General features: G+C 39.4%; 2 protein-coding genes across 5 annotated transcripts in view; both read right to left on the reverse strand.

The window, feature by feature from the left end:
- The window catches only part of cntln (centlein, centrosomal protein), a 278,092-nt gene that overhangs the window by 58,935 nt on the left and 206,672 nt on the right, over positions 1-12,485 (reverse strand). The window lies entirely within an intron of this gene.
- Positions 1-12,485, reverse strand: part of sh3gl2a (SH3 domain containing GRB2 like 2a, endophilin A1) — a 53,597-nt gene that overhangs the window by 5,550 nt on the left and 35,562 nt on the right. Inside the window, exons 2-11 of one of the 4 annotated variants that reach the window (XM_088341829.1) lie at positions 10,415-10,483; positions 10,256-10,328; positions 10,051-10,194; positions 7,098-7,231; positions 6,859-7,017; positions 4,884-4,987; positions 1,333-1,451; positions 1,136-1,150; positions 974-985; positions 787-798 (exon numbers count right to left, since the gene is read on the reverse strand). In XM_088341829.1, coding sequence (XP_088197955.1) covers positions 787-798; positions 974-985; positions 1,136-1,150; positions 1,333-1,451; positions 4,884-4,987; positions 6,859-7,017; positions 7,098-7,231; positions 10,051-10,194; positions 10,256-10,328; positions 10,415-10,483 — 841 coding nt within the window. The remainder of the gene's footprint in view (positions 1-786; positions 799-973; positions 986-1,135; positions 1,151-1,332; positions 1,452-4,883; positions 4,988-6,858; positions 7,018-7,097; positions 7,232-10,050; positions 10,195-10,255; positions 10,329-10,414; positions 10,484-12,485) is intronic. The other 3 variants (XM_088341831.1, XM_088341830.1, XM_088341832.1) reach the window with 3 other exon arrangements.

Genomic DNA, 12,485 nt, shown 5'->3' on the forward strand with positions numbered 1-12,485 from the left:
TGGCTAGAAAGGTAAACAGGTTAAAAAACTAAAACAGAGCTAGATACCTAGCAAAAAGAGTAAAAAGCCATCTAAATAGATGGGAAGCTACAAAGCTAGATACCTAGCTAGTAAGGAGCTACAAAATATTGCTTGATAACTATCAAAAAGGGTATAAAAGACTGATAGCATGCAATAAATGTAAAGAGCTAGCTGGAAGGCTTGCTAAATAGCTTAAAAGGTATCTTGATAGTTATCTAGAAAGGTAAAAAGGTAGAAGAACTAAAAGGAAGGTACATAGCGAGCTAAAGGATTAAAAAGCCATTCAAATACCCTGAAAGTTAAAAACTAGCTAGCTAGCAAGTATAAAATCCATCCTTTTTCGTAGTGTCTAATAAATTTTAAACTAAACAATATTGGTTTTATTTTTTTTACAACAAAATATGTAAATAATAAAATGAAACATTATAACAATTTTAATGGTGATAGATTATTATTCATACACAAAATGTTAACATGTGAAAAGTTTAAAATAATTGAATCAAAAAGGTAAATACAAAAAAATATTATAAAAATATAAAAAATATATAAAATAAACAAAAAAAAAACACCCCATAGTGTACATATTTTTTTGTGCCATTTAATTTTGGGGCCCCCCGTGCATCTACCCGAATGTCAAACTTTGCTCAATCGAACAGAAAAAGAAACAGGGGAGAAAGAAAAAAGGGTTAGACAAACACGCAAAGAGAAAGAGAAAAAAGCCACGTGGAGACGTGACCCTGTCTCCTGCCAGTCACCCTTGCCCACCTGGAGATCTTGCTGCAAAGGGGAAAAAAGAAAACAAGTGAGACGCTCCTCAAAAAAAAACAAAATCATCACAACCAATCGGTGATGGATGGAGAGATGGGCGGAATGAAAGAACTTCAGTAAAGAAGAACACAAAAGGTGAAACAACGATGGAGGTGATGGCGCAGGAACTTCTGCATTGTCTCACCTGGAGACCTCGCTGCAAACGGGAAGCGGCGGCGGCAAAAATGGAAATAAAGGGAAGGAAAAGATGAAAAAAGTCAGTCAGGGTGGAAAAGGTACGCGGAGGGCAACGGGGGCGGGAAGTAGACGGCGCGGAGGAGGGGTTGGAGGACCCAAGAAGGCTCACCTGGTGACCTCGCACCTGTACCGGCAAACAAACACGCACAAGGGGAAGAGGAAAAGAGAGAGTATGTAAAACAAATATTTAAAAATAAATTGTATAATATATAGAATATATATATATATATATATATATATATATATATATATATAAATAAAATTCACACACATTTATGTAGAATTTTCTCTTGGGTCTAAACTCACCCGGAGAACGAGCGTTATGAATGCCTCCGTTGTGGTTCTCGCTGATGGAGGAGAAGTCGAGGGTGGTGCGAGGTTTGGCCATGTATTCTTTCCGGGGCTTGTTGGAGCAATCCTTTATCCTGCAAACACACAAGAATAATGATAAAAATATAAAAAAAAACACGACTGGTCGGGGACGAAACTAAAGGACAGCGCTGCAAAAAAGAAACGTATCGATTCTCTATTGTTCATAGATACTTCATTGGTTGAAAAATATTCCGTGATCCATTATACCCAATCGCATATTGCAGGGACCACCGGAGACTATTTTTGTCTGGCCTGGTGGCTCTTTTTTAGTGGTTTTGTTCATCAAAAAGTTATTTACACTACTGTGGCCGCGATTCATTATCCCCAACCCATATTGCTGCAAGCGGAGACTGGCACAAGATAGTTTTATTGGGAGGCATGCCATTCTAGCTAAATTGAAATGAATGTGGCCACTATCCATTATCCCCAGTCTACTGTTGCTAAGAGCAGGGGCAGGTAGACCACATTTTCTTTTTTGGTTAGGGCCGCAGAAGTGTGCCATTATAGCCTGTCTTAAACGATTTGCACTATTTGGTCCATGTTCCATTATCTCCAGTTGATTATAGCTCGTAGCAGGAACTGAGAAATCAAATTATGTGCCATTAATTGCCACATTTTTTACCGTCCTATTGGCATCTGTGCGGCAACAATCCATTATCCCCACTCAAATATTGCGGCGATACAAAGGCCAGTAGAGCATTTTTTCTTTTCGGTTCGGGCCACTGAAGCAAGCCATTGGCGCCTACTAGAGCTAAGATTCATGGCCCGAGCCCGAACCCGAACCCGAGGCAATTTCGGGCCGGGTCGGGCCTGAAATGTCAGTCATACGGTCGGGTCGGGTCGGGTTCGGTCCTGCTTTTTTTTTTTTTTTTTTTTTAAATTAATTAATAATTATAAATATATGTTCATTAAAAATATATCCTTAAACTATGTATGGATACTAGACCAAGGAATACTTGTTATAAAATAAATAATTTGGATAAAACGGAGAAGGACCTGTAATTGCTTTTAACGGAGCCAGAGCATGCTCTGTGCACGTGACGTGACGTGAATGCTGTCCTCTTAATAATCTTCCCCTCCGCAAATTCGCGTGATTTTGGCCTGGTATCCCCGATATGGAGTCGGACCAACAAGAAGTTAAGGATAAACTCAAGAGAGGAGAACTGACGAGGAAAACGCACTCTGGTAAGAGTTTTAATAAGCGTTTTATATAGAATACGATCGCTTTTGTCGGAAGTGTACAACATTGACGTTGGTGACATTTTCATCCGCGTTAAAAAACGCAATTTGCAGAATAAAATCACGCTTTATTGTTTAAATAAACGCGTTATATAGACTAGGATCTCCCAATTATTATAATTAGCTCGCTTTATTGTTTTAATAAGCGTTTTATATAGAATACGATCAGGGGGGGGGGGGATTTGCATAGGAGTCGGAAAAGGGCACAACACGTCAACACCCCCTCAATGATAGTGCCGCGCTAAAATCTTAAGGACGTACTACTACTGCTGCTGTGGATTATGGCCCAATGATCAAGTCGTCAAAATGACGGACGCCCTTAAATGTTTTCGCTACCTCAAAAAAAAAAAAAACCGTCAATGACAGATTGTCGATTAATGTAACATCTGCAGTGCAGACACAGAAATATAAAAGATGTAAATGTTTATACAGTTTTATTTAACTTAGGCCTAGATGTTGTAACAAAAGGCAGAGTTTAATTTGTTATCATAAATCACCCCTCCTTATAAATAAAATATGTAATTTCGGGCCCCCTCGGGCCGGGCCAGCAAATCCAGTTAATTAGTCGGGCTCGGTCCGGGTCGGGTTTAATACCCCTCGGGCCTGCGTCGGGCTCGGGTGCTTTTTTTGGGCCCGATCTTACCTCTAGCGCCTACCTAAAATGAGTTGGACTGTTGTGACCGCGTTTAAGGATCCACAGTCGACTGTTGCTTGGTGCTAAAAAATATATGTCATGCATGGCGGGTTTTTTTCCCCCGTTCTTCCACCTAAAATGAACAGCACCTGTCTCGCCGCGCTCGATTATCCCCAGTCGACTATTGCTGCAAGCATGTGCAGAGAGAACGTATTTATGTCTGGAGACGCGGCGTTCTGGCCCACCAAAAATGAAATACATGGTTGTGGCTGCCATCCATTATCTCCAATAGACTATTGCCGAGAGCAGGGGCTAGAAGAGTGCATTTTTTTCTGTTTAGGCCTGAAAGAAGGCATTTTTGTCAGGAGACGTGGCGTTCTGGCCACCAAAAATGAAATACATGGTTGTGGCTGCCATCCATTATCTCCAATAGACTATTGCTGAGAGCCGGGGCCAGGAGAGTGCATTTTTTTCGGTTCAGGCCTGAGAGAAGGTATTTTTGTAGGGAGGCGTGCCATTCTGGCTAGCTTAAATCAACTGCACTGTTTTGCCTACGATCCTTTATCTCCGGTCAATCAAAGGGGGTTGAGAGAGAATTTGTGTCAGGCTAAGTGACATCTAAAATGGACAGCACCTGTGTGGCCACAATCCTTTATCCCCAGTAGACTGCTGCTGTGAGCAGTGGTCAGGCGCATGTTAAAAAGAGGGGGGGGATCTACTTCATGCATTTTCCAATTTTGGGTATTGTTATTCAAAATGAAACAAGAGTTCATGTGAAAAGTTGTTTGCAGCGAATAAAGTATGACTATATAATACGTCAAAATTAGTGAGTGTAACTTTTTCAAATATTTGGTACAGTGAAAATTGTGTATTGAATGACATAAGACCTAATGCTTTTTAGTATGTCGTCTGTATCCCAAGTGGTCTATTGCAGTGTTTCTCAACTGATAATGCCCTGCTCCATCTTTTCTTCCTGTTGAGTCAATTGGCACGTTTGAGAGGGACCACTTCTTATTTTAGTGTAATATTTTTTTTTTGTGCGTTTCCTTTTTCTACCCCAAGAAAGTTAGTGATAAAGGGAAGAAAAAGTCAAAAAGGGGATCAATTGCAAATTTTTTTTTGTCAATGAGTCATTTAAACACTGCTAAAGGGTACAGTAAATGGATTAAAATCTTATAATTCCAGCTTTTTACCAGTATATCTTTATTAAGAGCATTAAGAGGTCTCTTGTATGCAAACACACACATATTCTACAACTTATGAATGACCAATATTTCATGTTGGCAATATCTGGGTATGGTTTGTTATTGCAACATCTGTTGCAGCCTGGTCATCCTGGAAGGGGGATTACCTCATGTGCGTTCTGTTCTCAAGGTTTCTTAATTTTCCTCATGTTGAGGTTTTTTAGTTTTTCCTTGCACTTATGTAGGTTTTAGATCAGGGGATGGTGTGATAATACTCTGTAGTTTGCAATAATCTGTAGTCTTTGCAGCCCTTTGAGACTTTGTGATTAAATGCTATACAAAAAAACAGCTGCTTAAATTAATGGAAAAAAAGGCTCAGTTCATTTAAAAAAAACACCAAGGCCGAAGAAATAGCTTAGTAAAGTAACCTGTCGTCGATCTTGCTGCAGAGTTGCGTGAGGATCTCGGCTGCCCTGCTGTGGTATTCCACCTGAGCGTGGACCAAAGCTGCCAGCTGGCTCACCTGCTCGATCTGTCCAAGCCACCACGAAAAAAAAAAAAAATCGAGATCAAAAAAATACTTCAAGTATCTTTTCCTGCGGAGGATGAGGAGAGCCCACCTGCCCCCACCATCCCTCATCACATTCTACAGGGGCACCATAGAGAGTATCCTGACCAGCTGTATCTCTGTGTGGTGTGGAGGCTGCAGCGCTACCGACTGGGGTAGTGTGAGGAGGGTAACGAGGACAGCGGAGAAAATAATCGGGACTACACTTCCCTCCATTCAGGACATTGGCCAGAAGCGCTGCTTATCCCATGCTAAGAACATTACCGGGGACCCCTCTCACCCCCATCATGGACTATTCACTCTGCTAGCCTCTGGGAAGAGGTACTGCAGTGTGCGGTGCAGGACCACCAGGCTCCGCAATAGTCTAGTCCCCCTGGCCATTAGACTGTTAAATGGTCAATCTAACATATAGTTAACTTAAATCTAAACGGCTGCTAATTTGACTTTTGCACTAGTGGCAGTTTTTTTTTATAGCTTGCCACTCCTTGCACATTTGATCTCTGCACTATTGTTACTTACAGTGTTATTGTTTACAATATAATGGTACTGTGTACCTGACTTGTTAACCTGACTGCCCATCTTGCACATCTGGTTAGCGTCTCTTCTTGCACTATCGGCACTATGGTAAATAACACAATACAGCTTTATTTATATCTGTACACTGAAGGACACTGAGGGAAACTGTGGGAGTCAGATCCATCGACATTTCGTTCTGTATACACGTGTACTAGAATGACAATAAAGTAGATCTGAATCTGAATCTGAATCTGAATTTTCTCACACCAAAAAGTTACAGCGTAGAATTAACAAGTTAAGCCAATTTTTAACGCTGTTTTAAAAACACTTGTTTTATATTTGAATGAGACAATCTTTAATCCCACTTTCTTGGTCTATAGCTCAAATGTTGATTACCGTAAATTCTGGACTACAGACCGCACCTGAATTAAAGCTGCATGCTCAATTTTAAGAACACATGTCAATTTTGTCTTTGTACAAGCCGCAACGGATTTCAAGGCGCGGGATTAAAAAAGCCATGAAAATGAACAGCGGTGATTTACTTGTTCCATTTCTTACATTTTAAGCTCAGTGCACATCTGACGCAATTTTAAGCTATGCTCGGAGTTGTTCATGTCACATGTTTCCGGTCCGTATGACAGTTCAAGATAGGGAGACAAGCACATATTTACTACTGCGCGGGAAAAAACTCGCAAATGAAGGCTGCGTCGCGTGAAAGCTAAGGCCTAAACTTGCAGATGACAGCACCAGGGGAACCATTCTGTGGAGAATAGAGCAAGAGTGCAACACAGACGTGTCTTTTGTGTTGTTGTCATTGGTTGTTTCCGTGGTAATGGACCAGATTGCAAATGCTTGTCATCGTTCCTCGGGGATTAAAGGAAACTTCAGTGTCCTGACAATGATGCTGATGATATAAGAAGTTGTTGCATTTTTGATGGATAAGTTCCACTGCTGTAATCCGTTTATATAAATTCAGGACTTGATTTTTGGGTGGAAAATATTAAAATATTGTCAGTACGTTGTAAAATATAACAAGAACTGTCAAACCTCCTGTTCTGCTACTGTAATGAAATGTATTATATTAATAATGTTGGCAAAATCATTGACTAATTTCTCTCGAAAGGCGTCATTAAGGTTTCCAGATGTCACTGCAGTGTTTTGTATTTAGAGCGCATGCATTGTGGAAATAAGGAGCTCGCCATTTTCCTTGCTTCTGCCATGAAAAAAAAGCCACACTGTATTTAAAGCTTTAGCTTTTAAAATTTAGAAGAAAAAAAACAAGTATTTTTTTCATAGGATGCGCGTATTTGTCCACTCACGTCACTCTCCAGCAGGTTGAACATGCTAAGCTCAGCGATGTCCTTGGACTCGTCAAACTTCTCAAGCGCCTGCTTGAGCTCGTCGTCAGTCACTTTGCCCTGACGCTTTTTCTTGTAGTCAAAGTCCAGACGCCGGCCCTCCATCTTCTTCAGGTGATGCTACAAAAACCCGAGGCCAGAGTCGCACGTAAGCGAAAACGCGGATGCTCCCTAAGGCCGTCTTTCGGTTAGAAGCCCACCTGGATCTCCTTGAGGTCTTTCTCGTGGAGGTTCTGCAGCGGGTCGATGAAGTTCTGTTTGACTTCCATGTCCAGGGCGTCTTTGACCTCGGCCAGTTCGCGCATGCAGTCACCGACGTCGATCAAAGCGGGGCCTGGAAGACACAAAAGCGACCTCAAATTAAAGCAGGAGTTGACAACCTAAAATGTTGAAAGAGCCAAATTGGACCCCAAAAAACACGTGCTTGGAGTTGCACAAAATTAAAAGCTTTATATAAGTCGTATAAGGAAAGCAACACATACTATATATCTCATCTCATCTCATTAGCTACACCGCTTATCCTCAGTAGGGTCGCGGGGGTGCTGGAGCCCATCCCAGCAATCATCGGGCAGTGGGCAGGGGACACCCTGAACTGGTTGCCGGCCAATCGCAGGGCACACAGTGACAGACAACTCACTCGCTCAATCACACCTAGGGACAATTTGGACCGGCCAATTCACCTGACATGCATGTTTTTGATATGTTTATTAATTGGAAACGTTAAGAATGTTTGAGTCATAATGGTTCTTCTACAAAACCATATGATTTTCCATTAATATTTAAAAAAAAGTGTCAAGCAACCACCAAGGAGTGCCAAAGAGCCGCATCCGAATCTAGATCCGCTTGTTGCCGACCCCCAATCTAACCCATAACAGTTCATCAACAGTTTTTAACAGTGTATCATTTTACAAATGGAGACAACAAAATAACATGTATCATTTGCAAAACCAAACAAAGTAAAATTGTAGTCTCCCAGTGAAGATTTTTTTGCAATCAGCCAAGAAATGCCAACCTCTGATATTATTTTTTAATAGAATATTTAAAAAACACTTCTTATTGCCAGGATACGGCAGTATTGTCTCCATGCTAGATGACAACACAATGGGAGACACAGTGAATCAAATTAAAAAAGGCAGACCTTAGAAAATACAATTTCAAGCAACTTGTGACTGAGAAAACTGTCGTGTCAAATTTATTAAAAACTGTCAGAAAAGAAAGAAGATGGCCGCCGGCACATTTACTTCAACATTGTCGGGAATCAAAGAGCTGAAAAAAGCATGTACCGTGTTATTATTTGTCTTTAATAATTGAAAAGACTTTGTGAAATAAAAATAATTTTAAAAATCACATTTTTTTTTGTGCCGTTTGCAGATTATAATAAAGTATTATTACTTAATGATTTAAATACATTCCTAAATAAAAATAGTATTTATATTATATATAAATTATTCTAAAGTCATGAATATTAATGAGTTATTATTCAAAAACAGGACAGAGCTGGAAAAAAAAAATTGTTAAAATATTTTTTTTGAATTGAACTGTAATTTAAAAAATACAGAAAATACGACAAATTCCAAAAGTATAATCATAGGGAAAAAATAAATAAATCATAAAATAGATATATATTAAAAACATTATCTGGCTGTAAAACTAGAATATTTAACATGAGAGGATCATTATAATTCTTATTATAGTCCAGTCATGTTTATTTGTATAGCCCTTAATCACAAAGAGTCTCAAAGGGCTGCATTTGTTTTAACTATTCTTTGCATTGAGGAAGAAAGGTGTCCAGTTTCCACAATAGATGAACAAGCAACACATTTGACTGGTGAACTATAAAAAGAGTCCGTATTAGAATCTACCACTTTTTAATTTCAAAGTTTGGCATGTTCATAAACATAACTAGGTGTAGCAATACAGAGACCCTCGGTTTTTACTGGTTCACTGCTTTGCAGATTTTGAATTGAATTGTTTTTTTATTGACATTCATATCAATGTACATTGTGCATTGTGTTCCATAGCAGACAGTGCACATCAAATGCTATCGCGGGGGCAGGTTGTCTATGTGTGTGGGTTGGGTGGGCATGACTGCCACTGTATGCGACTGTGATAGACTCGTGTATGTTGTTAATTAAACAACAGGGCGGGCGCACAAGTCAAAGTGGCCACCAAAAAACTGAGAAGCACGGCGACAACTAGCTTTTAACGGCTCTGAGGAAAGTCAGAAAAGTGCAGTTAAATTGTGATCACCAGCAGGTGCTCTGTGGATTTTTATCGGGTCAGGGAAGGGAATGAGGCGGTGTTGGGAGAAAAGCAACAGCGGTGCTGCAGATCCGGCCTACTGCTAACGCCAGATGCATTACACATTGAAAGGATGACATGCAGCTACAATTTCTGGGAAACTGCTACATTCGCATTGTATTATATTCATCTTTGAGATCTGACCCAATTCGAGGATACCAGATGCTAGGATGCTTTTAGCCAGCCAGTCTCTAAATTGCTTTCTTACTCTGAAAGGAGAAGCCCTCCAATTTCATTGTACTTTTGAATAATGACAATAAAGACCATTCATTTAACTGAAATTCTGTGTTATGTGATTTTATTGAAGGATCGTTAGTTGTTATTTTGTTGCAGTTGTATACTTTCAGTCGGTAATGACTTTATCGAGAGGTATGTTGACCATTAGGGGCTTTTATGTAAGGGAGTAGAGCCACTCCGTGGATTTTTATTTTTCGTGAAGGGTTTTGGTCCACATTAACTGCGATAACTGAGGGATGACTGTATAGCGAGTTAACTCGCTTAATTCTCAACTTTTATAAATGTTAGTTTTCGGTTAATTTGCATTTGACAGCTAAACATGATTTATGTCCCTTCTGTTAACTCTGTTCTCCGTAATGGGTAAAATTGATTGGAACATACTACTTTTGTCGGAGAAGTAGCCCAAACGTTTTAATTGGCCAGCTACCCTCCATCAATTACTCATAATTTATTGATCTTAAAATTAACTCGAAGGACAAAATTAAGTTGTGAGGCTCAGTGAAATTTATAATGCATGATTGGAAATTAATGACAATGTTTTTTTTTCCCGCCCCTAATCCCTTCAGGTGTACGAAGGTCATTTGGGAAAAGAAGTCGGCAAGGTTACTTGCTGACCGAAATTGGATTCCTCGCCGAGTTCCCGGCCAAAACGCTGCATGGACTCCCCCAGGATGGCTTCGGTCTGAGTGTAGCCGGGTCCTTTCTCCTGACCGCGCATGCGAGACATGGAGTTCATCATGCTCATCTTGGCTCTGGTTGCTGAAAACAACAACAACAACTTAAAAATGTTTATTATCAAGAAGAGAGCGATCGAGGTCACCTGGGTTGGGCTGCAAATATTCTGTCGTCTTGGTCATGATGTCCATGACGGCCCTGGTGGTCGTGTCCACCTTCTGCTCGGGAGAGATAAACCACAACTCAGCTCCTCAAATATTTCAAAAGAAGTATTTATGAAGTCATATTTTCAGTTGGCACTCACCTTTTCCATTTCGGTGAAGTCCTCATCCAGCTTGGTTCCTTCAGCTCCACCCACTTTCTCGCTCACTTTCTGCAAAATAATAACATAATGAGGTTATACGCAAGTGCATTTCTGAATGATTTGCTTAACGGCATTTAGGTCTTGTTGCCATTAGTCATGTTTATTTGTAAAGCCATTAATCACAAGTCTCAAATGGCTGTGCAGACTACTATTACACCATCCCCTGATCTAAAACCTACATGAGGGAAAGGAAGAACTCAAAAACAGGCTCGTCAATTATATTTGGTCTTAATTTCTGCATTTGGTTTTTTACCATTGTTGTATATGTAATTATTTCCTTTTTGTGGTTCCAACACCTCCTAATTAAAGAAAAAAGCCATTATTTTCTCTGGTTCATGTTTAGTGTAGTATACACAAAAAACAAATAGCTTAAAATAGAACACTAGAGTTTAAAATTCAAACATGATGCCATGTAGAGAATACGCCTTTTTTAAATGTGTCACTATGGTCAAATATTTACTGTAAGTAGGTAATGTGATTGCAAATTCATAAAAATAATTATTTTTTCCTAAGATGATTTCACGCACAAGCTGGTTGTTTTTATTGATTCTAGGATGAAAATGGTAAAAGTAAGACAAGGACTGTTTCAAATACAGTCCAAATGCCAACCCAACCCCCCAAAAAGATTAAAATAGAAAAGTTTATTCCAGCGCATCCAAGAGAGACACATACATGCACGCGGCACGCAAGCAGCTTGACGGAGGCTGCAATGATAATTTCAACCAGAACATAGTGTCAGCAAGTAGACAATTTTCAACTTACAGACATCACCTTGAAGTATTTTATTATTGAACCAAATGAGCATTGGATGAAACTCCAAGATCATCTTCCTCTGTCGGTATTGCTAATATGGATAACTAGTATTAGCCATATAGATTTTAGTAAGTAATGCTAAGCAGGGATGCTGCTGGAAATGTGAATTTCCCTTAGGGGATGAATAAAGTATCTATCTATCTATCTAGTATTAGCCATATAGATTTTAGTAAGTAACAATAGAAAGGAAAAAGTAAATAGTAATTTTAGTGGTAAGAAAATGTGGACAGTCATGATATAATGCATTGAATTCAACCCCTAACTCTTAGTCTGTGCTGCTAATGCTAAAGTGGCCCACTAGCATTAGCCACATCAGCTATCCATTAGTCAAGTCAAGTCATGTTTATTTGTGACGCCTTTAATCCCAAAGAGTCTCAAAGGGCTGCACAGACCACAGATTATTGCAAACCACAGACTATTATACCATCCCCTGATCTAAAACCTACACGGGGGCAAGGAAAAACTCAAAAACCTCAACATGAGGAAAATGAAGATTAGCAGGTATTTTAGAGTCTCTGTGTTTTTGACAGCAATAAACATCAAACCTTTATTTTCAATTTAAGTTGGCTGACAGTGAATTTCGGGATTTTTAAAATTTTCAAATTTGTTGTGATTAATGTTACGAACCAAACACAAAGGAAGCGTAAGCAGCTTATTCATTTCTGTTTTGCTACTTCGTCGCATGGGTGGGACGATATGCTTTGGTCACGATTTGATTGTATCACGATAATAAGATGCCGATTTGATACATATGATTCTTGATAATTGCGAATCTTTATGATTTATAATTGCGATTTAAATTTCTTTCTTAACAAACTTACAAACCTCTGGGACAATAAACCATGAATGATGTTCAAACAATGCACATCATTTTTTTGGTCCCACCCCTACCTCCTCGTGCATAGTAGTCTGCATTCTGATTGGCTCGACAGAGGAAGGTGCTTTCTATCGCTAACTAAGTTGGACTTTCTTTGGGTTTGGTTCGTGATATTATTCACAACAACAAAAAAGAGAAAATAAATAACCAACAACATTAAAAAAGGGTTCATAAAATCACTGTTAGCCAACTTAAATCGAAATTAAGGTTTGACCTTTATAGCTGTTAAAAGCACAGGCTATCTAAATAATGTTTTTAACTGACACTGCTTATTATTGTTAATAGTCTCATTTATTAATTAACCAGAGAACCACAATTCTT

This window comes from Urocampus carinirostris, chromosome 8, assembly GCF_059441175.1.
Source record: "Urocampus carinirostris isolate Australia breed hairy pipefish chromosome 8, RoL_Ucar_1.0, whole genome shotgun sequence".
In the NCBI taxonomy this organism is placed as follows: Eukaryota; Metazoa; Chordata; class Actinopteri; order Syngnathiformes; family Syngnathidae; genus Urocampus; species Urocampus carinirostris.